The following is a 25,832-nucleotide window of genomic DNA, read 5'->3' as shown; positions in this document are numbered from 1 at the left end:
GTCTTGAAAGCAGCCCACGAAAAACAACTGCATTACATACAGAAGAAAAATAATACAACTAATAGCTGACTTAACAAACTCAATTCTGTAACTATGTATGGTGATAGATGTTAACTAGGCTTACTGTGGTGATCGTTTCTATACACACACGCACATATACACATACACACTATACACTATATATATATATATATATATATATATATATATATATATACTCACACACAAAAATACTGAATCATTTTGCTGAATATCTGAAACTAATATGCTGTATATCGATTATACCTCAGTTTAAAAGGAGGAGGAGATAGTGGAACAAAATTTACAGAGTGCTGAAAGAAAAGAATAACTGTCAACCCCAAATTCTATAACCAAAAAAGTAAATATCCTTCAAAGGATGAGGGTGAAAGTGAGACATTTTCAGACAAAGTCTCAGAGACTTTCTCACCACCCAACCTGACCTTTAAGAAATTATAACGGATATTCTTCAAGCTAAAGGGAAATAGTACCAGATGGAAATTCAGTTCTAGAAAAAGAGAAACCAAAATGACAAACAAAGATACAGGTAAATATAAGAGATTGCGTTATTCCTTTCCATTTCTTTGTGAAACAAACGGCTGCTTAAAAGCAAAATAATGGTAACACCGTACCATGTATGTAGATGTAAAATAGATAACAATAGTACAAGGGATAGGATGTTACTCCTATATGTTTCTTACATTTTATGTAAAGTAATCCAATACTAACATGCAAAAAAAGACTGTAATAATAAGATGCCTATTTTAATCACTAAAGCAAGATTAAAACTACGAGATACTGCTAAAAAGCCAACAAAGGAATCAAAATGGAATACCAAAAAATATCTGATTGACTGAAATAAGTCAGGAATGGAGCCCTGCCACCCAAAAAAAAGGAAGATGAAACAAATAGAAAATAAACAGTAAGTAAAAGGCTTAAGCCCCATCACATCAATATTTACACTAAAAGCAAACATACTAACACTCCAGTTAAAAGCCAGAGACTGCCACACTCACAATGGATTAATAAAAGAAAGATCCAGCTTGTTGTATATGTGAGATACACTTTTTAAAGTAAAAGGATGGAAAAAGATGTGGCATGCAAACAGTAGGCACAAGAAATCATGTGAGGTTATATTATTATCAAAGTTGATTTTTGAGTCAAGGAATTAAACCACCAGAGATTAAGAAGGACATTTCATAATGATAGGATAGTCAATTCACCACTCCTAAATGTGTATGGATCTAATTACCGAGCTGCAACGTATATGAGACAGCAACAGAACTATGGAGAAAAATCAGAAAACCCCACAATCATAGCAGGAGTTTTTAACATCCTTCTTCTCAGTAAATGTAACAAGTAGACACCATCCCCCCCAAAAAATCAGTAACAATACAGAAGATTTGAATAACAAGTAACCAACTTAATCTAACGGACATTTATGGAACACCACACCCAACAATTACAGGACAGGTTTTTTTCAAGTACGCATTGTAAATTCACCAAGACCATATGCTGGGGCCATAAAATAAATCTCAATAAATTTCTAAATATAAAAATGGTACTCAGACTGCTCTCTGATGACAAGAATTAAATTAGAAATCAATAATTTATATCTTATCTAAAAAGCCCAACTATTTGGAAATTAACATATTTCCAATGTTAATATTGGAAACAAATAAAATATCACAAGGGAAATAATATGGGTAATCAATTACATGTCTATTGCCCTCAAGAGCTATCAGCTAGTTGAGTGCACAGACATCATACTCATTTATGTCATCATGATCATAAAAACAGCTACCATTTATTCAGCACATACTACAAGCCAGACACTGAATAGAAAACAACCTTATTTGTAAGAATTTTTTCCTATTTTGCACATCAGAAAATAAACTGAAAGTATTCATACCTGACAAAGAATGGGCACTCAGTTACTTGGTTTTTGTTTTTGTTTTGAATGAAGCAAAGTTACAACTTTTGAAGGAGAGAAATGTTACCTGCCAAGTCATTAAACAAAGGATGTTGCAGCCACCAAGCTGCCACAATACTGCCGGTCCCCTGAGGGAACTCGGGATGGAAACAGAATGCTGGTTGGTCATGAGGCAGTCAACTGCTGCAGCCACCCCTGTCGTGCACCCTGAGGAGACTAAGGATGAGAAAGCACAGGATATTGGCCCCAGATAGCTGGGGTGCACATCAAAGGAACGATTTCAATGAGCCCAGACTTGCATCTTGCTATACACAGAAAAAAGCTAATTTCATTACCTTGAGATGTCTGGTTTTCTTTAATGAACAGTAATCTTTTGATGTTCTGACTACCCAGTACTTGTTGCAAAAACCCCTTTGTATCCTGCCTCGCCCCCTGCACCCCCTTGCTCTTCAGAGTAGTCCCTCAGAGCGATGCGAGCATCCTGTCTCCAGGGCTTGAGGTCCTGACAGAGTCCGCTAAATAAAATATAACTTTCAACTTCTAGGTTGTGCCTTTTTTTTTCAGTCCACACACTGCTCCTCATTAATGTATAAAATTAAAGTTCAGTTCTAATAAAATGTATATGTTATAGTTAAAAACACGTCACATCCAGTGTAGAGAAAAACATACAAATAAATGCTAATGTTTTGGTTCTATTTTCCTTTAAGTTGACATTTTACAAGGGGATACTATTTGGTTAAATCTGTTTTCCTTGTGAAAGAAAATAGTTCCACCATGAGAATAAAAGGCAAAAAACTGGAATCAAATTTGCACCATGTATGTCAGACACTAAATTAGTTAGTAAGCTATTAATCTTTAATAAATCAAGAACACCTAAATATACATAAGAATTATATTATAAAAGCCTACCAATTTATTTAAAGGGCAAAGAACATGTACAGGAAATTCACTACAAAACACACAAAAGGCTAATGAAAATTCGCAAATACTCAAATTCAAAGAAACTCAAAATGTGACATCCACGTTTGGCAAGGGTGTAGGGCCATCTCGTTTCACTAAAGAGAACGTACAGTTAACTCTAGAAGGAAATCTGCCATATCAGAAGGCTTAAAATGTATACACCCTGAGAAATTAAGGATGTCTCCAAAGGTTTAGCTTTAATCAGGTTCATTGCACTGCTGTTTGTTAATACATAAAAACTAGAAAACAATCCGAATATCTAATTACTGATTATACTAGAATCCGCATGGCCTTTAAGAACAATATTATGAATTGTGAAGTGTGAATTCCACCCAAGCAAGGATCCATTTATGGTGGGTTCCTACGGCATGGGAGGTGGGGGGTGCTAAATTACATATGGGGTCATAAGAGAACTCTATAATCTAGGCCAAAACATCGATTTTGTGCAACTTTTTAAAAAAGAAATGCAAGAAATATTAGTCATTCATTTGAAAAATAAACAGTGTGTCTTTCCTCAATTATTTTAAATCAGCAGACTTCGTGAAACACAAAACCCAAGTGTGGGCAGATAAATATAACCATCAAAGGAGCAGACGAGAAAAGTATGTTCTTTCCACAGAATTGAGTTTTCTAGACTGGTGAAAAGCATTATCCCTTTAAGAATCCAATCTTCATTTTAATAGAAACGCTCCCCAAACCGTTCTCCAATAGTCCTTTAAAACAGAAGATGGGAGCTGTACTTCATCATCCTCATGACGAAGATTCCTCATCACTAACATGACTCTCTTCCGAGGCCAATGATCCTCAGTGTGGAGACGCTCCTCCCTCCTGCGAAGTGCCCCAAATGGCCGTGCTTTTTGGGGTTTTCATACATTGTCATTCTATCCTGTCCCTTTGCCATCAGGCTATCCCTTCAAGAGACTATCTCACCATTGACTACTGCTGTTTCTCAACTAGGATATGGCTTCGTAATACTGTAAGTGAGTCAGAGTAAACAGGCTCTGAGTAGGAACCTAAAGGACTTTCAGAACAGAAAACAGGCACTGTGTCACTTATTCTGCACTTCTGGCTTACTTCCTGGTTCACGGCCCTACCCCCCAGAGTTGAGCTTGTCAGACAATGCAGTTTCTAGGTACACTGGGTATTACTCCAACAGGCAACTAGGGTGAGAATATGTTTAGCTCACCTAAAGCAGAACATTGCTGTATTTTTCCCATATTGTTGCCCAGAGGTGCTTAGTAATGCTGTCACACCTACTTTCATGATTGCATAATCTAAAGCCATTAATCTCCGCTTTGAGGGGAGAAGCCAAAATCTGCCTAATATCTTCCATGCATGCTCAGGGCTTCCCTGGTGGCGCAGTGGTTGAGAGTCCGCCTGCCGATGCAGGGGACACGGGTTCGTGGCCCGGTCCGGGAAGATCCCACATGCTGTGGAGCAGCTGGGCCCGTGAGCCATGGCCGCTGAGCCTGCGCGTCCGGAGCCTGTGCTCCGCAACGGGAGGGGCCACAACAGTGAGAGGCCCGCGTCCCCCTCCCCCCAAAAAAAAACAAAACAAAACAAAAAATGCAGTGGAGAGACTGCTGCTCTGATGAATGGCTGAGTAGCTGATAGTGGAATAGCCCCACTTCCACTGCAACCACATTGGTAGGCACTGGATAACTGGCAGTACAAGACTGATCTTTGAGAAAAGGGACACCCATGGGTACTGTTACAAACGAGGAAATTAAGGCTTAGAGCAGTTTGCCTAAGGCAAACATCTACAAAGAGGAAAGCTGGGCTTCATACAAAAGCAGTCAAACTACAGAGTCTTGTTATGCGTATGACGCCCACCCTCCTAAATTTAATAAATGACTTCTGTAAAAAGTGCTTTGCAGGAGTTACTTTATCCAATGCTCAAAAAACCCCATGAAGCAGATATTCTCTACTCCAACGTTTCAACTCAGGAAACTGAGGCCCTGAGAAGTGAGTTCACTCACAGTTTAGCAAACAGCCAAGTCAGGATTGGATCTCAGGTCTGGCTGTTCTCAGAGTCCACACTCACAGTCTTCTACCCTATCCGACCTGCCACAATGTCTTCTACAAAGTACCTGTGCACCTGGCTCAACACCTGATCGCTCGGTGCACACGAGATTCCCAGCGCGGAATCTGAGACACAGGAGGCCTATAGAACAGCCACCACCCTTCAGGTCTACAGCTGCAATTTTGAAAGGGTATCTCCACTGAGAAAGGTTAAACTTGCAGCCCACATGATAACCCTATGTACTGGAAGGTCTTGGTTATTAGACAGAAGAAAAAGAATTAAGCTGAACATGCACTTGAGGCCTATGGCTATTACCTGGCATCTTTTTAAATTCCCCCCATACAAAAAAAAAAAGAGAAAAAAAAAAAAGGACTTCCCTGGCGGTCCAGTGGCTAATACTCGGCGCTTCCACTGAGGGGGCACGGATTCGATCCCTGGTCAGGGAACTAAGATCCCACGTGCTGCATGCGAAAAATAAAATAAAATAAAATCCCCCCCCCATACCAATTAAAATGGAATGCCTGCGGAGAGGGCCTGGGTATCAGTGTTGTTTTTAAATTTTCATGAATCCATTGTGCAGCAGTTTGGGAATCACTGAGCTAAGCATTCCCTTCCAGCTTGCACTGCACCCCACACAGCAGACAGTTATCAGGTGGTAGAATACAGCTGACACCCGTTACTCTCCAGCAGCAGAGACATCCCCTTTGAACAAAGCTAAACCAAACAGCCTCTCCTCTCCTTCCTTAAGCTGCTTTGTTAGGAGCACCCACAGAAAATTAAACCTTCACCCAACGGCTCCCCTTAGCTCTCCCCTAGCAAATCAGAACAACTGCCATTGCCCCCGATGAGATTAACTCTTCACAAAATGCACAGATCCAATTCAAGTTTATATCAGAAATAAAAGCGAAAGAAGGAAAAAAGTGTGTTTAAAATATTGTAAAAGTGTGGAACAGTGTAAGAAGCATTACTAGTTCATTCTAATTTTGTCAGAAAGTCAGAAAATACCATTAGAAGAGAAAGTCCAAACAAAGTGTCACGTGCTTCAAGGGAGTCCCTCTATTTCCATAAATACCACACTGTTTCACTTTAACAATACTCGAGATGCTTGTCCCTCAATATTTTCAGAAAGAAAATACAATACAACCACAGACTAGTAAGCAAGATATCAGATTGAACCCTACGAAATTGCTGCTTTATAAGCCCAAATCAGTTGAACATCTGTCATTTCATATTGTCCAGTCTAAATTTAAAGCAATATACTGTCTGTACCGAAACAGAATTAGTTTTAAATAAAAACAAAAGTTCTGAGAGCTATGAACACAACATCACATGGCTGAGGCAGTGACAAAGCTTTCTACTCTCGGCTTTCCACACTCCAAGGAGCAAATTCAGAGGGAGATGAAACTGGAAGGGTGGGATGAAGAGGGAGGTGCTGCAGGAGGTGAACCTTTCCTTCCCGGCTCACACTTAGCACACTCAGTGCATAGATTTTTTTTAAAGTCAGGCTCCATTTACGCACAGGACAGCAGACATCGCTCGGAGGAGTCTGCAAACTTGGTCACTCCCTGCACCCTGGAAGGCCTCCTTCTACTTCCTGCTTAGGCTCTGAGAGAAAGGATGCCTGCTGTCCTGACCACTGATCTTAAAATGTAACTGAGCTGGGACTTCCCTGGTGGCGCAGTGGTTAAGAATCCACCTGCCACTGCAGGGTACGTGGGTTCAAGCCCTGGTCCGGGAAGATCCCACATGCCACGGAACAACTAAGCCCATGTGCCACAACTGCTGAGCCTGTGCTCTAGAGCCCGCGAGCCACAACTACTGAGCCTGCAGGCCGCAACTACTGAAGTCCCCGCGCCTAGGGCCCATGCTCTGCAACAAGAGAAGCCACCGCAGTGAGAAACCCCCTCACCGCAAGGAGAGAAGGCCCGCGCTCAGCAACGAAGCCCCAACAGAGCCAAAAATAAAAATAAATCAATAAATTTGTGTGTGTGTGTGTGTGTGTGTGTGTGTGTGTGTATATATATATATATATATGACTGAGCTGAAGTGTCTGAAAAAGAAATAAAATGGTTGAGAGGAGGAGGGAGTCTTAAGAGACAGGATTAAAGGAAAGAGAAAGGGTCCTTCACTCAGAAAGATGATGGTTACCTGAAACCATGAAATAGAAATAGTGTGGATACAGCGAGCATGTATGTCCCCCCAAACTGAAAATAGAACTACATCACTTAGATGACTGAAAATAGATCTAAGGTAAGTAAGAATATTTCTCTAGGCAGGATGTTGATCTATAGAAACAACCTCCTTGAGTCAGTAGTCGATTCTCATTACTGACAATGGTCATGTTCTACAGTCACTATGAATGTCAACTAGTGAATATTCACTGCTCCTGAGGGAAGTACAGGGCTAGGGTTCTGGCAGCCTTTGGTAACAACATCTTCACCATCTCAATACTTACATAACCTTGTCTAACGTATGTTTCTACTTAACCTTATTTAATCGCTGTTGTAAATTCATTAACATTGGCCTCACAGCCAGCAGCACTGTAACACATACCTGAACCAAGCTTACTCACCTACACACATATTTTCTCCATAAGACACATGACAGTCTTCCTCAGCTAAGGAACAGCAGACAGCACTTCAGCCCTCTTTAGGGGCCATTTTAAACTGCAAAATCACCCCCCAAAAAATACAAAAATGTGGAAAGCAAGGCACTAAGTTGACCACAAAGAGGGCATCTGTTCCATAGTATGAGAACAGGCACACACTGTTTTCACCCCAGCTGGGAATATGCATGTCAGATGACAAAAAACTTTAAGAGACCATGTGCACACCCGCAGAAGACCATGAAAGAGCCCCAAGTATTGATTTTTAGAATTACAAATAAATTTTAGCAAGTAGGCGAATTCGCAAACACAAAATCTACAAATATCCAGGATTAACTGTACATAAATTCTTGTAAGACAGATCTACAATAAAGGATAAAGGGAAACTAGGGTGTTTGCAGGGAGTCAACTCATCTTAGAAGCTGAAACAAAGAATGACAAATCTCTCCTGCAAACTATCCTTTGGGTAACAGTAAAGAGAGGGATGATTTCAGCCACAATAAGAAATCTGCTCGAACTAATTAGATTCTGCAAGAAAGTCTGCACTGGGTAAACAAGCAGCAGAGAACACTCAGTGAGCTCAATGACTATCTGCTCTGGCTTTACCTGGCGTTCAGAGCAAACCATCCATCGTCAGGACCCACCATGGGGAACGGCCGCAGCTCTACAAACTGCACACAAAGTCAGGAAACCTACAGTCCACTAGGCTATTAAGGAGCCTCTTAAGGAAAACTATCTGTGCCCTATGCATTTTATAATACGTAAAATCTCTGTGCCATGTGACAAGATCAACCTGCTTAGAGAGATTATCATGCTGTCTGCCCCAGGTCAGAACACCTGTAACATGCAGGCACGAAGACAAGGGCAGGACTGGAAACTGGGAGATACATTCTCACTGCTGACTGGGGTTGGAGATCAACAGCTGTCTTCAATCCAGGCTCAGCTGGCTTGAAGTTACCATCTTCCCCCAGCCCGGGCCCACCTCCCATGCTCTGAGCTGGGGAAGTTACCCTTTGAGATCTGAAGCCGGATGAGTTCTCCTTCTTCTCTGTCCCAACCAAGAACAAAGAAAGACAGGAATTAAGACACTGGTCTCACTGTAAAGGTGATAGCAACTCACGCTGGGAATATCACCAGGGACTGGGGGCGATTTCCCAAAATGAGTGAATATAATGTTTAAAACACTATTGCTTTGAGGAACCTGTGTTTGTAATGCCAGTCTGCTGACTTTACACAAAACAGAGCCCGTGTTCCACAATCCCTTTATTCAGTAAGAAGTTCGAAAAAATGCTCTAGAGACTTGAGGAACCTGAAGAGACCATCACGAGCTGTTTCTACAAACCAACAACTGGAGCCACTGATCCAAACAAAGCGTCACAGTTCATAGAAACTTCTCATTTAGTCCTCAAGTTAGACAGAAAAATCAGTGATCAAGTGTGAATGTAAAATGAGGCAGCCACAGCGGAAGAGTACGGACGTTCCTCAGAAAGCTAAACATAAAATCAGCACATAATACAGCAATTCAACTTCCTGGGGATGTACTCAAAAGAACTGAAAGCACAGACGTGAACACATATTTGAACACCCATGCTCACAGCAGCATTATTCACAATAGCCAAAAGGCAGAAACAACCCAAATGTCCACTGACAGATGAACGGATACACAACACCTATAATGGAGCATTACTCGGCCTTGAATAGGAATGAAATGCTGGCACCTGCGACAACATGGATGAACCTTGAAGACACTGTGCTACATGACGTAAGCCAGACACAAAGTGACAAACATTTATGATTCCACTTCTGTGAGGCACCTAGAGCAGTCAAATTCAGAGAGAAGTAGAACGGTGACGGCTGAGGGGAGAGGGGGTGGGGAGTTAGTGTTTAAAGGGTGCAGAGGTTCAGTTTGGGAAGATGAAAAAGTTCTGGAGACGAATAGCAATGATGGCTGCACAACAATGTGAACGTGCCTAATGTCACTCAACAGTGCACTTAAAGAGTTAAAATGGACAATTTGATGCTGTGTATATTTTACTACAAAATTTTTAAAAAGCAGTGATCAAAAGTAATTTTACCAAAGCAGTTGAAAGGTAGATAAACGACAAGTCATTCTTACATATGATACATCCCACAAGATCATTCAAAGTTACAACTGTGACTTAGCAGCCATTCCATTTCTAACACCCAACCTGATTTCTCCCCAGGACCAGGGATTAGCGGGGGGTGGGGGTGGGGGTGCATAAACCCCAAAGATCAGAGGGGCTTTTCAGAGCTGCTGTGCAGTACCAGCTTTTCCCCTAAGGAACTAGCCCACCTGTAACCTGCTAAGAAGTGTCGAATTTCTACTCCTAAAAAGGATCCTAGATGTAAGGCTGTGCCTGAGGAGACTGGTCTTTCCTACGTTTCTGGAATTTCAGGTCACGTCTATGGTATAATCCCAACAATAGCTGACTTCCTAAAGAACAATTCTCTTACCCTAATCAAGCCAGCAAATTAATGGCTTTGGGACATGTTTACATTCATCGAAGCAAATGTGCCAGATTATATCAGATTTCCCAACGGCAACGCCAAGTGTTAGTGGGAAGAGGAAGAAAAACTGGTAGACAATGGCTCACCTGTGCAGCAAAGAACGATCTGTTTGACTGAACCATGAGACCTAATGAAAGGTTTTCACAGTGCACTTCTGGTGAAATTTCCCATTTATTTATGGGAGCTAAGCATGATCTGGAGAGACAAGCATCTAGCTAATCTGGGGGAATCTGAGTACCCATCTCCTAAATAGTAGAAGGTGCAACAGAATAACAAAGATGATGATGAACGACAAGGAAGACCCCCGACTAGAGTGTACAGGCACCACTGCCATTTCCACGTCACCCAGGAGGAAACCGGCTCAGATGCTGTAGCCAAACACAGACAGTGAGATGCCAGGTCCCTGGGTTCACAGACCCCCGAGATTCACAAGACTCTGCTCAAGAAAAGATGACGAGGGCTTCCCTGGTGGCGCTGTGGTTGAGAGTCCGCCTGCTGATGCAGGGGACACAGGTTCGTGCCCCGGTCTGGGAAGATCCCACATGCCGCGGAGCGGCTGGGCCCGTGAGCCATGGCTGCTGAGCCTGCGCTCCACAACAGGAGAGGCCACAACAGTGAGAGGCCCGCATACCGCAAAAAAAAAAAAGAAAAGAAAAGATGATGACACATCTTCCATTTTGCCAAGAAAAGTACTGCCAAGAAACAGAAGGTCTAAATAAGTACCAACTAGGTAAAAGAAGTGAAAATTTTCAATTTAAATTGTTTGGTTTTGGCTTTCAAGGACGATTTTAATTGTTTTTTAATAAAAAGTATATACATTTAAGGTGTATAACATGTTGCTTTGATATAAATATACAGTGGGAAATAATTACTGTAGAAAAACCACTTAACATGTCCATTATGTAGTTGTCCTTCGTGTGTGTATCTGCTATCTCAGTAAATTTCAAGTATACAATACAGTCAAATGAAAATTCTTTAAAAAGTAAATAGGTAAAAGAGATATCCAGGATCAAGTTTATAAAGAGCCCTTCAGCTCTTGACACTGGTGTATCTGTGGCAATTCCTTTGTAAAGACACCTGAAATCCTTACTCCTTTTATACTAGTTAAGACCAGGGTAATCTATGGAATAATTCTATGGGCATTTCTCAATACAAAAGCACTGAAAACATCAAAGCAGGTCTTATTAAAACTGCTATAATACATACTAAAGAAAAAAGGGAAATGTATTACGAAAAAGACTTTGAATGAACGGTAACAAATTCTCCCCAAAATTACTAAAAACAATGAAAAATTTCAAGTTTTATCCCAACATCTATTTTCTTTAATACTGTTATGAACAATCACAACTCCACAACACAGTGAGTGAGTCTGTATGTAGCATGGACTCCATTTACATTTTTCTTTAGTTAACATAATTATAATGAATAGATGGGTCACTTAAAAATATAAACATTCCCTTTCTCAAATACATTCTTTTCTCCTAGATTTAACTTTATACATCCAATCACTGAAGCTTACTATTAAATACAACTTTGTGTAAATAAAGGTTTTCATGAACAACAACAGTCTCCATAAATACCACTATGAGATTTAGGCATGAAAACAGTAAAAATCAACTTGATAACACGGGTGCTTATAGACTTCATTACAAATTTACTGCATATAATGCAGTGGACTGTGAATGAAAGTTATCAAAAGCAACCCTGACCTGAGAGAAATCTGTTCATTACATTTTTGTAAGGTTTGCTTAAACAACAAAACTGGCTTGATGCAAATACCAAGCCTCTGTAGTATGGTGTAAATGAGGACAGTCATTAAGAAAAAAATTTTTTTTCCCGGGTACAATGTGTTTTTCTTACTTTTTTACTGAAGTATACGTGATGTGCAATATTATATAAGTCACACGTGTACAATGTAGTGATTCACAATTTTTACTAGTTATACAGTTTTTACTTGACAGAGAACTTTCCCAAAAGGCTTCTGATAGTTCAGGAAAGGTACACACTTCGGTTCCGAGTGACACTTACCTTGCGGTAAATCATATGGCACATGGCTACTCTTAACCTCATCCCCGCACACTGAACATGATAGAAGTATAAGTGGTGCAGAATGGCCAGAACGAGCGTGCAGGCACTCAGCACTCCGGCATAGCCGTAGGCTTTGTACAAAGCAGCAGAATCAGTGGGATTGTAGTTTTCAAAATAACCAATAATTTTCCCCAAAATTATGGGCTGAACTACTCTGGTGCTTTCCTAAAAGTAAAGAAAAAAAGCCTTAATTAGAAATACAAGCCAAATCCGTTTTTCTTAACACAAACTTTACTTTTATTATTACTTGTTAAAAAGGCATTTTGACAAAATGCAACATTCATGGTTAACCTAAAAGAAAAATCTACATATCTACTATCTTCTATAACACAAGCAGACAACAGTTTTAACCTTAAGCAAAAATTTTACAAAGACAATAAAGCCTTAGTACATTGTGCTTCGTACACTGTGGATGCTCAGTAAATACTACAACCGGTGCTTTAGAAAACATTTGGCAAAATACCAAGTAAGTCTTAGCTGAAGATAAGCTGAGGAAGGGTAAGAAATTTGCTTCCATATGAACAAGCCCTGCTGGCAGCCTGCCCCTGCCCCCTGTACTCTCAACGCTCCAGCCCAACAGAAAGTCAAGATGGTTCATGTACAGGAGACATGCTCTTGCCATCACCTTCTGTTTTAAGAGCCTTTATGAAATGAGACACTGGCATAAACACATCCACTCTTTCCCAACCCAAACTCCACATGTCCAAAGATCAAGAAAATGGAGCCCAGCTTCTGAGGGAGCATCACAAAGAAACAAAGCTTGGGAGGTTCGCAGGCTCTCAGCCCCAGGGGACGCTGTGTGAATATGTCTCTACCCACTAGAAGCTGGGATGTTCCTTGGAGTCAAAAATTAAACAGGACAGAAGCCAAGCTAAAAAGTGATGTCATCCATGGTTCTCCATCCGCCATACACTGCAGCTGCTGGTTTGGAAGAAATGTTACCAATCATCTATTCCCCAAGGCCAAAATTCAAATCCTAAAACCAATGAGTTCGGAGGCATTGATGCTTACCTCCTGAGAAAGACTTAGTGAAAGCAATTTTCTTTCCCAAAACTAAAGGCACAACAGCAACACTTGCCCACCCTGCCAAATGGCCACTCCACCCGGTAACCTACTTCCTCCCTCTACTCACCCCTCCAAAGTTACCCTTCTCCCCCATCAAGGAAAACCAAACACTCAACACAAATTCAAGTCACCAAAAGTAAACACCTCCGCCCTCCACATCCTTTCCTCCACAGACTTCTCAAAAGACAACGTGCCAAAAGTTTGGAAATCTTTCTGGAACTCGGCTTTTCCTTTCAGGCAATCCCTCCTTGCTGACACAGACATGGTAACCAAATGACAGGTTGAATTTGATAGCTCTCTTCTGTCCGTCTGAAGCTGAAGAACCCACACACAGGAGGAAGGGATGGAGACTCCAAAACTCCAAACGCGAAACAAAACTAACATGCAGGGCTTCCCTGGTGGCGCAGTGGTTGAGAGTCCGCCTGCCGATGCAGGGGATGCGGGTTCGTGCCCCGGTCCGGGAGGATCCCACATGCCGCGGAGCGGCTGCGCCCGTGAGCCATGGCCGCTAAGCCTGCGCGTCCGGAGCCTGTGGTCCGCAACGGGAGAGGCCACAGCAGTGAGAGGCCCGCGTACCGCAAAAAAAAAAAAAAAAACTAACATGCATTTTTTGCTCAACCAACTAGTACCCAATCAGGATATCTACAGAAAGCTGTCCCCGTCCCTCAAATCGGTGTGACATCAAACCCCAACCCTCCTGTCTTGCTCTACACACATGTTCACAGGCTGCACCAGCTGCCTCGCCTTCCATGAGGTCACGGAAGGTTTCATCTACTACAGACAAGTAAGGGAACACTGTTTAGCTGAACAATCATGATGAGTAAGATCATCAGATGAGAACAAGATAATCGGCTCTCAAGGACACAAAGGCTCACCGTTCCATTTTCAGCATGCCCCTTCATTCACCCCTAGAGGCACTAAGAGTTCATGGAAGAGTCCCTCATACAGTAAATGGTAAAACACACTATTTAGAATTTACTGAGATGGAAATCTGGAGGCTTACACAGAGAAGCAAGAATGTCAAACTGTACACACGGGCAGTCCCAGCCCGGGTATGGCCAAGGGCAGCCCGGTGCTGCAACCTACAAACCTGGGACTCTCCACCAGAAGCCCAGTGGTAACACTTGCCGTCCCAAACTTGCCTAAAACTTATCTTTGGGGATCACCGTTCCCTGTTACTCAGCTCTCCGTTTGAGCCTAATGTCGGAAACCCACCAAAGAGAATACCGACAGATGCAACAAATTCAGCAAAAAAGAGTACAAAATAAAGGCAGGTCACTACTGCCTAAGCGTCATGATTTTTTCACTGAGACCGTCTTTAATAACTCAATTGAGCAAACAGTCTCATTAAGGAGTAATGCCAGGGACTTCCCTGGTGGTCCAGTGGTAAAGAATCCGCCTTACAATGCAGGGGACACAGGTTCAATCCCTGGTCAGCGAACTAAGATCCCACGTGCAGCGGGGCAACTAAGCCCACGTGCCACAACTACTGAGCTCGTGCACCTCAACTAGAGGCCGTGTGCTCTGGAACCCGCACGCCACGACTACAAAGCCCACGCACCTGTGCTCCACAACTAGAGAAAACCCGTACGCCACAACTAGAGAGAAGCCCACACACCACAACGAAGATCCCACGTGCCGCAACTAAGACCCGATGCAGCAAAAATATTAAATGAATTAAATAAATAAATCTTTTTTTTAAAAAAAAAAAAAAAGAGTAATGCCAGTCCATGGCCCAAAGCTTCCAAACTGCTGTCTGTTCCTGAGCCTAACCCTCAACTAGTGAGAAATAAAACAACTGAAACAATATTCATCATCAAACCTGAAACTAACCAAGTGAAAACTTTCTGGATAAGCAGGAACAAGGTCAAAAATTGCTCCAATAAACCCTTCATCTTTGGCACCAACTTATGACCCAGTGAATATTCTTTCCACGAACCAACTGAGAATACAGTTCTTATTCCTTCACAAGAATTCTTCACAACTGCAAAACCATAAAGGAATTTTAAAACAACCCAATATAAGACGACAAAGTCCCAATGTTCGACGTTTCATAAGTCTCTCAGGCAAATATTTCTGGGTGGAGTCCTTCGTATTCAGCCTCCTGAAAGCACCTCACATTTAACCCCACCTCTTACTTCTTAGGGGTATTTCTTACACAGTTTGATGGTAGAACTTCCCCAGTAGGTACAGTTTCTCCTCCATGTTTCCCCATGTTCTTCCTTTCTAGTTTCTCCTCCATGTTTCCCCATGTTCTTTCTTTCTCTTTCTTCCTTCCTTTCTTTCCTTCTTTTTCTTTCTTTCTTTCTTTCCTTATTTATTTATTTTGTTCGGCTGCACCAGGTCTTAGTTGTGGCATGAGGGATCTAGTTCCCTGACCAGGGATCGAACCCGGGGCCCCCCCCGCACTGGGGGCACAGAGTCTTAGCCACTGGACCAGCAGGGAAGTCCCTCCCCCATGTACTTTAAATATTTCTTGCCCAACTCCATCATCTCTGAGTTATGAGGGGAAAAAAAAAATTACAGGAAATAGAAACCATCTAACACACAAAGAAACAAATGAGTGAGCTTGGGGGGAAATGAATAGGCAGTTAATTTTTAGAAACTGGGGAAGAAGTGACCAAGTTAGAGTTGAGAAAGATACAGAGGCTAAGGAGGAAAAGCAGTGGATCTGGAGAAATAACCACCACCAGGATTCTGTATCTGTCTTCACTCCTCTGTTCCACAGTGGCCTTCGTTGTGACTGCATCACCTCGAGGAGTTAAGAGCCCTCACAGGCCTGAGGCCCAGCCTCCAGGAACTGGTTTAGGTTCAACAGATGAGGGATGGAGCCTTAAATTCCCTCTCCCTGGAAGATTCTGGATGCAGAAACTAACCTCATGTAAACATCTGCTATCTTCCTCTCCTGCATCACCATGGCATCTGAGTCTAGAGGGGCTACAGATCTGCTCTGAATGACTTACAAGTACCACCAAGGGTTTTAATCAGAATTCCATGAGACATATCGTACTTCCAAGAAAAACCTATATGAACACAAGTCCTGAGGTTCCAGCTAAACGGGGGGAGGGGGGAGCCTTATGAGAGGTTACTAGGAAAAGCAGAGTAAACAAGTTAAGAAAGGCAGAGTTGGATTCCTTATGCAAACCCAATCTTCATTGACAAGATTCTTTTGTGATTTAGAGCCAACCTTCTCTTCCAGGTACAGAGGAGAAGCCCTTACAAATGGAGTTACCAATGTAAATGTCCCTGTGTCTATTTCTCAAAATACAGTCAGCTCAAAATGATCTTCACTCCAGAAAGTCATATTCTAGGGTGGTGCATTCTGCTACCTTTCAACATTATTCTGTTTTTCTATTTTTGAAATGTTCTTTAAAATCTTCAGTGGGGGGGCTTCCCGGGTGGCACAGTGGTTGAGAGTCCGCCTGTCGATGCAGGGGACGCGGGTTCGTGCCCCGGTTGGGGAGGATCCCACATGCCGCGGAGCGGCTGGGCCCGTGAGCCATGGCCACTGAGCCTGCGCGTCCGGAGCCTGTGCTCCGCAACGGGAGAGGCCACAACAGTCTGAGGCCCGCGTACCGCAAAAAAAAAAAAAAAAAAAAAAAATCTTCAGTGGGGGGAAGAAAAACCAAAAAAACACACTGCAGGAAGCAGCTGAAAGAGGAGCACAGAGCTGTTTTCAGAAAAGAAAGTTCTCATACAGGCTTGGCTCTACGAGCCTTCACTGGAAGCTGTGGTGGGAGAGGAAGCCTCAGGACAGAATGCAAAGAACACTGGCCTAGGAATCAGAACGCTGTGCTTCAGAACCCAGGTCTGCCACCTGCAAGTCACATGACCCCCTAAGCCCATCATGTGCCCTCCTGCACCTCCAGGGCCTTGTCTGTGGAAATACTTGCCTTGTCTACCTCAGGGGAATCCTGGGACAGCTAAATGCAATACAACAAACAGCTCAAAGTGCTCTGAAACCAGCATAAAAACAAGTGTAAGCTATGATCACTTTATCATCCAGAAGTTCTGGGAAGAGACCTGTTCTATTCTGAATGGCAGAGGCTGGTTTCACAAAGGGTTGGAAAACTCATTGCTTCTTACAGGCGATCATAGCAGAACAAGCACTCTTGAGAAGTCATTCATAAAAGCCAACTTTTCTGGAAAGTAATAAAAAGTTTCGGTTCTAAGCAGATTTTTAAAATTTGAACCATTATAAATACAGTCTTGTAAAAATGAGTCACATACTTGCCTGACTTCTTAAAAAACGACGGGTGGAGAAGGGTGGGGGGATGAGTGAAGTAGGTGAAGGAGATTAAAAGGTACAGTCTTACAGTTATAATATAAATAAGGCAAGAGAATGTAACGTAGAGCACAGGAAATATAGTCAATAATATTGGAAAACTTTCTATGGTGACAGAGGGTAACTAGACTTATGGGGGTAATCATTCTGTAATGTATAGAAATATTTAATCACTACGTTGCATACCTGAAACGAATATAATATTGTAAGTCAATCATGCTCCAATTTTTTAAAAACTTTTAATTGTTATAATAAAAACTTACATATGTTTAAAAAAAAGGAAAGAAAATTGATTGAAAAGCATCACCCTCATTTATGACTCAAGGTCGTCACTGTGGGTATTACTGACATCTAACGGCTAATGTATACACTCAAGAACCAGCAGGGCGCACACAGCGGGGCTGCTCTGCAGGTCCCCCATATCCTTTGCTCAATGCTCCCTCTGCCTCTCCCTTGCTGTGTGGCCCTCAGTGGCTGCTCATGGCCCACAGTATCTTTACCACCAGTAGCCATCCTCAGTCTTCTGGGTTGAGTGGAAGTGAGAGACATGTGGAAGGAAGTGTTGGGAGATAGATGCAAAGGCCCAGTACAGCTCTCAGGGAGGCGGAGGATTCTGCTTACTTCCGATCCATCAGATGAGTTCCAAAGTAAGTTTAAACAAACATGTGCCTTCATACAGGCTCCACCTGGACCAGAGACAATCAGTAAAAGTGGCCTCAGAAAAAGGCCAAATGAGGCCTTGCTAAGGGTAAGGTGGGGGCCATTTCTAAGGGTCCCGGGAATAATACATAACCCCTCAGGCCACTCCTCCCCTCTCAGGGGAAGGGACTGGGCGAACCCACACTTGCTCTTTGAGGTCACCCCACTCACACACCAGCGAGCAGGCAGAGACCTCATCTCTCAGGGAGAAGGCCCCCGATGACCTCGGGAGGCAGCCTCTGCGTCTCTGGCCCAGGCAGAGACTTCAGGCTCCTCCTCTCCAACCTGAGGGCCCTGGGCAGGCAGAGACCCGTCCTCCCCACCTGCGGTCCCCAGGAAGGTGCACACAGGAGCCAGGCGTGCTGGGAACTCGCTGGTTGTTCTGTTCTAGTTAGGGGCGGCCTGCAAGAGCTCCATGTTCAACATCAGTCTGGTACTTGTTTCTCCAAGCATTATGATCACTCCTCAATTATCAGAGGACAGAGGTTTTCATACTTCAAAATCCTAATCCCGAAAGCCTCGCCCTGGGCTGGAATCACCTGACTCTTCCCGCTGGTGCTGCCGGTAGTGCCGGGGGAGGCCCTGCCTGCACTGTGGGTGGTCACAGCACACTCCATGGGAATCATGGATGATCCACGAGGCACTCTGTGCACCAGAGGAATTAAAAGAGGGCTGGAGGTCACAAAGGAAGAAACATCTGTGTTTTAGAGAATCCAGGACGGAGTACTGAGTATACATCTTCCACTATCTAAAATACGAAGACCAGGGACCTCCCCGGTGGCGCAGTGGTTAAGACTCTGCGTTCCCCATGCAGGGGGCCCAGGTTCGATCTCTGGTCAGGGAACTAGATCCCACATGCATGCCCCCAAAAAGAGTTCGCATGCCAGTGGTTAAGAATCCACCTGCCGGTGCAGGGGACTCGGGTTCGAGCCCTGGTCTGGGAAGATCCCCACAGGCCACGGAGCAACTCAGCCCGTGCGCCACAACTACTGAGCCTGCGCTCTACAGCCCGCGAGCCACAACTACTGAGTCCATGTGCCACAACTACTGAAGCCCGAGCACCTAGAGGCTGTGCTCCGCAAGAAAAGCCATGACAAGGAGAGGCCCCCACACCACAACAAAAGAGTAGCCCCCGCTCTCTGCAACTAGAGAAAGCCCGCGTGCAGCAATGAAGACCCAACGCAGCCAAAAATAAATAAATAAATAAATAAATAAATTTGTTGGGGGTGGGGGGGAAGAGTTCGCATGGCACAACTAAGGAGCTCACCTGCCACAACCAAATAAATAAATAAATATTTTTTTAAAATAAAATAAAATACAAAGACCAGCAAGCAGCATAGATGATCACAAAATGGGCAGTTGCTTCATAAAATCAATTATTTAACTAACATTTATTGCATCTAACTCAGTAGGTTTAAATTAATCACTGAAAACCCAAAACAGCACCTGAAAATGAGTTTTAAAATGGAACAGATCCTTATTAGCTCTGTCATAAGGAATGATTTTTAACTTCTCCAAAACAGCAGTATGTCAAACAGCAAGTCTAGGAAAACAGGAATATTTGTGTTGGATTTCAGGCTTCGTTTGACTGCCAATAAAATTCGATGTTTACTTCTCCTTGAGCTTTAATGGCCCTCAACTCCCTGAACTCCATTGCATCAGAACTAAGAGTTCTGCAAGTTATTATCCTAAGGACACAAATTTAGAATGAGCACCGTACGCCAGTCACAACACTCACCTAGGGAAGAGAGACCACTGTCTAGTGTTATACTGTAAACCAGCATGAGTTCTGCCACTTATTATCCTCACCAGTCCAGCTGCTCCTACCCAGCTATCACCCTAGGACCTCAGGCCCGGGGCACACCTGTGTGTGGGAAAGTGCATTCAGACAACAGAACAGGAGAACTGCTCCACACCCCAGTAACCGACCTGGGATCCTCACTCTCGCTGAGCAAATGCAACCGCATATTCACAGGGGTGCAAGTTCTCTGCGAGCTCTCAGCAAGCAACCGGGCACTCTTACTAAAAAACAGCACGGAACACTCCACCTGTGCCCAGATTATCAATGTCCCACCGTAGCCACCATCCAAGACCTACTACCTTCCCCCGGCCCATCTCAGGGAGCCCATCTGGAATGGTTTCGTAAAAGTGTGGATGGTTGTTTAGAACTTGGGTCACCGAAACAGTCACAACCTCATCCACTTACAGCCGGTAACGAGTAAAAGGTGGTTTCCTAAAGGGCCTCTCCTGGTCCATCTAAATACAGCATGACACTGCTGCTAGCGTCAAAGCCCTAGTAACGTCTTCACCCAGGAGCTGTGGTCGCCTTGACTCCGCCCGCATTTATGTTCCCATCTGGCTTCCTGCTCCAGGAAGTCCTTAGCAACCTATTTATTATCCTTACACCAAGTTCAGGATGCATGTGTCTGAGACCATGAAAACAAAGCTCTCAAGACAAGCCCTCCTGACCCTGGACAAGCTCAGTCATTGAGACGGACATTCTCTTAAGTCAGAGCGTCCGAGATGGAACCTCAGTCCGTCCTTTATGCTTCGTGTGACCACAGGCACACTGTGTAACTACTTAGCACTCTGTATCTTCTTCTCTAAAATGGGGGTAATATAATACCTATGACTTTGTTGACTCAGACAAAGAAATAATACTAATATCACATATAAAGTGATTACAGCAGTTCTGGTACATGGTTTTTTCAAGAACTTAATATTTTTATTGCCACACTAATAGTACTGCAGTCGCCACCACCAGTGCTACTGAGTAGGAGCCCCTGTTACTGCTACTAGTACTTCTAGTACTACTACTGAGACGAGTCCGCACGTTTGCCAGGTCCTCTGCTCCCCCCTTTTCTGCCATGACTGCCCAACAACCAACCTCCTGAAAGAGGGGCCAGTGCTCTACCAGTTGCACCTTATGCAGCCCCCAGGTCTGGTTTTCCTGGACCCCTAGCAGGAAGTATTACCGGGGCTGAACAACTTTGGAATCAAAGCTCCCAGCACCCCAGTGTGGCCGATTCCCTCTCAGGAAGAACCCCAGTTCCTGCGGCCTCTCCCTCTGTGTCTGCTTCTCCCATAAGCTGCCACAGCAAAGACCTGGAGCTCATATTAGGATGGGATCCATCTAAAGTTTAGTGACCCCACCCAAGGGACCAACAGTGCAGGACAGCATGAAACACCTGCAGCTCGCTGCAAACCCAGCCACATGGGCCACGCTTTGAGACCCACCTGCCTTCACCTTCTTCAGCATCTGGTACCAAAGAGAAACTAGAGAACCAGGGACAGCAGAGAAAGACCTGCTTCAGGATACGATCCAACACTAAACCCACTCATCTCTGCTCACCCCAAACCAGGCACCTGGCATGAGCTGCAGGCACACCCCGACGCCCCAAGGTTTCCGGACAAGCAGAATTCATGAGCGCTTGCTCTGTGAGGTCAGGAAATCCTACATACACAGTCCACGCCAGCTTGCTGCCTGTATTTCAAACAGAGACTTACTGTGACTATGCAGAAACACCATCATTGGGACAGCTGTACACAGGTCAAAGAAGGGCTGGGACAGACTGAGGGGCTCCTGCACCCTCTCCAACCCCTGAGGAAATCGCATGGGTTTGCATCTCCACCCTGCCCTTCACAAGGCCACAGCAGTATCTAGGTGGTCAGTGCTCTCTCAAAGACGGAACACGGCCCCATATAGATGTCCCCACCCTCTGGCACAATGGCCAAGCCACCTTTGTCATCAACGAGAACTCAATCTCCCAGGACCATCCAGTCACCTGTGAGGTGACAGAATTCTCTGGTTTCTCCAGTTGTGTGGGGCAGGCTTCACCTACCCAACTACCCACTGCCCGCAGTGCCCTTCAGGACAACAAAGCCTTTTAAACAAGAGCCACACAATAAAAAAATGGGTGGAAGACCTAAGTAAACACTCCTCCAAAAAAGACATACAGATGGCCCACAAACACATTTTAAAATGCTCAACATCACTAATTAGTACAGAAATACAAGTCAAAACTACAGTGAGATTTATCACCTCACACCAGTCAGAAAAGCCATCCTCAAAAACCCTATAAACAATAAATGCTGGAGAGGGTGTGGAGAAAGGGAATCCTCTTGCACTGTTGGTGGGGATGTAAATTGGTACAGTCACTATGGAGAACAGTATGGAGGTTCCTCAAAAAACTAAAAATAGAGCTACCACGTGACCCAGCAATCCCACTCCTGGGCATATACCCGCAGAAAACCATAATTACAAAAGATACATGCACCCCAATGTTCATTACAGCACTATTCACAATAGCCAGGACATAGAAGCAACTTAAGTGTCCGTCGACAGACGAATGGATAAAGAAGATGTGGCACATATATACAATGAAAGAGTACTCAGCCATAGAAAGGAACGAAATTGTGCCATTTGCAGAGACGTGGAGAGACCAAGAGACTGTCATACAGAGTGAAGTAAGTCAGAAAGAGAAAAACAAATATCATATAATATTGCGTACATGTGGAATCTAGAAAAATGGTACGGATGAACTTACTTGCAAAGCAGAAATTGAGACACAAGGTACAGAACAAACTTACGGACACCAAGGAGGGAATTGGGGGCGGGGGGAGGCAGGATAAATTGGGACTGACATATACACCCTACTATGCAAAAAAGAGATAACTAATGAGAACCTTCTGTACAGCACAGGGAACTCTACTCAATGCTCTGTGGTGACCTAAACGGGAAGGAAATCTAAAAAAGAGGGGATATATGTATACATTAACTGATTCACTTTGCTGTACAGAAGAAATAACACAGCACTGTAAAGAAACTATACTCCAATAAAAATTTTAAAAAGAGCCACACCTGCCACCTACAAACCACCTAGCAGACCCATCTCACCCCCAATAAAACCATATTTATGACAACTCACCTTCTCCACCTAAAACAACTCTTTCATAGCAACTGCATCTTCTATCCCTCCTGCTCTCACACACTCACAGGCTGGCCCTGTCCCTACGGCAGCACTAAGGTACCACAGAGAGCACGAGCCACCCAAGTGGATTTGCAGCAGACCTCCAGCAGGCTGCAGCCGGAATAGGCAGGCCAACTGGCACTGTGCCCCCAGGGAGAACTGTCTCACTAGGGGATCTTAACCCAGAACCTTCTGGGTCATGGTGGTCACTGACCTCACAGCGTTCTCCCCTGCACATCCCCCTCCTACACCCTCTGCAAACTACCAAGGCTCTGCTTTCAACCAGCAATCCACTCCCACAGCCAGGGACCGAAACCAGAACGTGTGGTGCACAGAACTCGTGGTGAAGCTGGAGCTCCTCCCCGTGGGGGGCTTTGGCTCTCAGTGTCCGGCCCGCTGGGAAGGGCCAGCCCAGCGAAGGGTGTGCTCTTCCCAGCTCTGGGCAGCTCCAACCCAGATGCAGGGCCACGGGTTCTGTTCCGCTGGAAGGGGGAAGGTGAAGATACCTTCTTAGGAAAGCATTTATCAGATGTGACCTGGTCAAGTTAACAGTTATTTGTTGAGCATCTGTAAAATGTCTTATGTTGTCGTGGGCTCAGGTCCAAGTTTACTTTCTCCAAACCCCAGGGCACATCTTCTTTGAGGTTTTGCTGGATTTTCTTTTGGTCAAGGATCACTTTCAGCAGTTATACTGAGCACCGAGAACATCCTAACATAGTATGTCTTTCCTTTTCAGCACCACCCCTCCACGACACTATGTTTTTAATCAGTTAAAAGAAAAATAGCAACCCCCTGGAGGTCCACTCCTTCTAAGGACCTGTCCATTCTAAAGCTAAATACAACCGCTGGGCTACACGTTTCCTAGACAAGGTTTATCCTCGGACCTGAAACGACTGGCCTCTCCCCACCCGTCGCATCCGTCTCATTACTGAGCCACACACACCGAAAAGCAATGCGCTGTATGTAACAGCTTTTACCTCAATTAACGTAAAAATCCCCAAAACTAAATAGGATTTCCAGTAACACTTTATGATCGCTTTCGTTAAAGAAGGCTCCCGTGTATCCTTCTCGGCTCTCAACACTTCTTGATCCCAGTACCTGCAATGAGAAACCAAGCACAGTAAAGAACAGCCCTGCCACGGGTAAAACAGGGGAGGTGGCAGAGCGGAAGATAGGCCTTCACTCCAGGGCACTCTGTGGCTGTCCCATCAGTGCTGGTTAACTGCTTGCAGGGCTCCGGAAAGAGGAGGGTGCAGACCCTGAAGGACCAGAAAAACAGGCTCTGAGGGGAACAGTCACAGTCTCGGAAACAAGTTACTTCCAAGCTTTGCTGTATTCACAGCACCACGAGTAGCTCAAGAGGGCAGACAGCCTCCTCCAGGGACACCACCTCCGGGGACAGAGCTCAGCATCCAGGGCCTTGGCTCCCCTTCCACAAACGCACAGGAAACACGGGTCCCCCCGGCCTCCAAAGTGGGCGAAGCCCAGGGTCGGCCCCAGGCGGGTGAGCGTGCCATGTCATGGGCGAGGAGGCTGCAGGAGAACCCAGAGGAAGGTAAAGCTCACTCCAAACCACTGCCACACGCAGAAGCTCTCACCTTCCTTCCCCTCCCCCTCACCGCCTGCTACTCACCCCTGCAGCTCTTCCCCGAGGTGCTTGGAGCGATCCTCCGGAAGCACTGAGTACATGTCATCTTCTTCTAATCTGCGTTTGTGACCGATTTTAAACAAGGGGTTTAGCCACCTGTTAAAAATTAAAGGAGAGTGACATATATCCAAACTACACATCTGTCTAATTAGAATCCCACATCGACGGCCTCTGTCTTTAAAAAAATTTAAAAAAGAGGCCTACAGAAATAGGTCTACATTTTAAATATACAGAGATATGGGGGAAGAAAATTAGATGCGTGTTTACACACACACACACACACACACACACACACACACACACACACACTCACTCTCTCTCTCTCTCTCTCTCTCTCTCTCTCTCTCTCTCTCTCTCTCTCTCTCTCTCAACTCTATACGCTGAGAGGCCCGGGAAGAAGTGGCACACTGGTAGCAGGGAGCATTCAAGTCTCCACATCTTGGTGTTTTGTTTTTTAACATACACAGTAATAATTTTTTTTATTCTTCTAATGAAAACTTTTAAGGTCAACTCTCAGCAGCTTTCAAATAACACAGTATTATTAACCACAGTCACTATGCTGGACATTACATCTCCATGACTTATTTCTTTTATAACTGAAGTTTGTGCCTTTTGGTCCCCTTCACCCAGATCTCGGCTTTTTAATATCCTTCCTAAGAGGAACCAGCGCTCCTTGAAGCAATGGCTGATTCCAAGGTTGGTTCAGTGTGTGTCAGCACCTGACAATTAGCTTTTTCATCATAAGTGCCTGCCTGACATGCACCCAGCCCTTGACCCCAACAAGGCAGAAGTGCAGGTACAAGCTCACCACGTGCACGTGCTCGCTCTCCCTCCCTCCCTCCCTCCCTCCCTCTCCCTCTCTCTCTGGGGCTGTGTGACCTCAGGTGTGCCTTGTACCCTTCAGGACATGTGAGTGATAAATCTTGCCATTTCAGAACTCCCTCTTGGTTGTTGCTGAGACATGTCTCACAATCTTAAGAACCACAAGGGCCAGTCCAGCCACAACATG

At 44.3% G+C, this 25,832-nt stretch overlaps 1 protein-coding gene across 1 annotated transcript in view; it reads right to left on the bottom strand.

Annotated features, from left to right (window-relative positions):
- LOC309835850 (ATP-binding cassette sub-family C member 4) overlaps positions 1 to 24,914 on the bottom strand; it is a 170,540-nt gene extending 145,626 nt beyond the window's left edge. The window contains exons 1-3 of the mRNA XM_082675568.1: positions 24,809 to 24,914; positions 24,153 to 24,273; positions 12,097 to 12,321 (exon numbers count right to left, since the gene is read on the bottom strand). Of these exons, the coding sequence (XP_082531694.1) occupies positions 12,097 to 12,321; positions 24,153 to 24,273; positions 24,809 to 24,864 (402 nt within the window). The 5' untranslated portion in view covers positions 24,865 to 24,914. The remainder of the gene's footprint in view (positions 1 to 12,096; positions 12,322 to 24,152; positions 24,274 to 24,808) is intronic.
- Between the last annotated feature and the right edge of the window lie 918 nt (positions 24,915 to 25,832).

This window comes from Grampus griseus (assembly GCF_964374135.1).
Source record: "Grampus griseus genome assembly, chromosome: 18".
In the NCBI taxonomy this organism is placed as follows: domain Eukaryota; kingdom Metazoa; phylum Chordata; class Mammalia; order Artiodactyla; family Delphinidae; genus Grampus; species Grampus griseus.
This window is presented reverse-complemented; position numbering and strand designations above follow the sequence as displayed.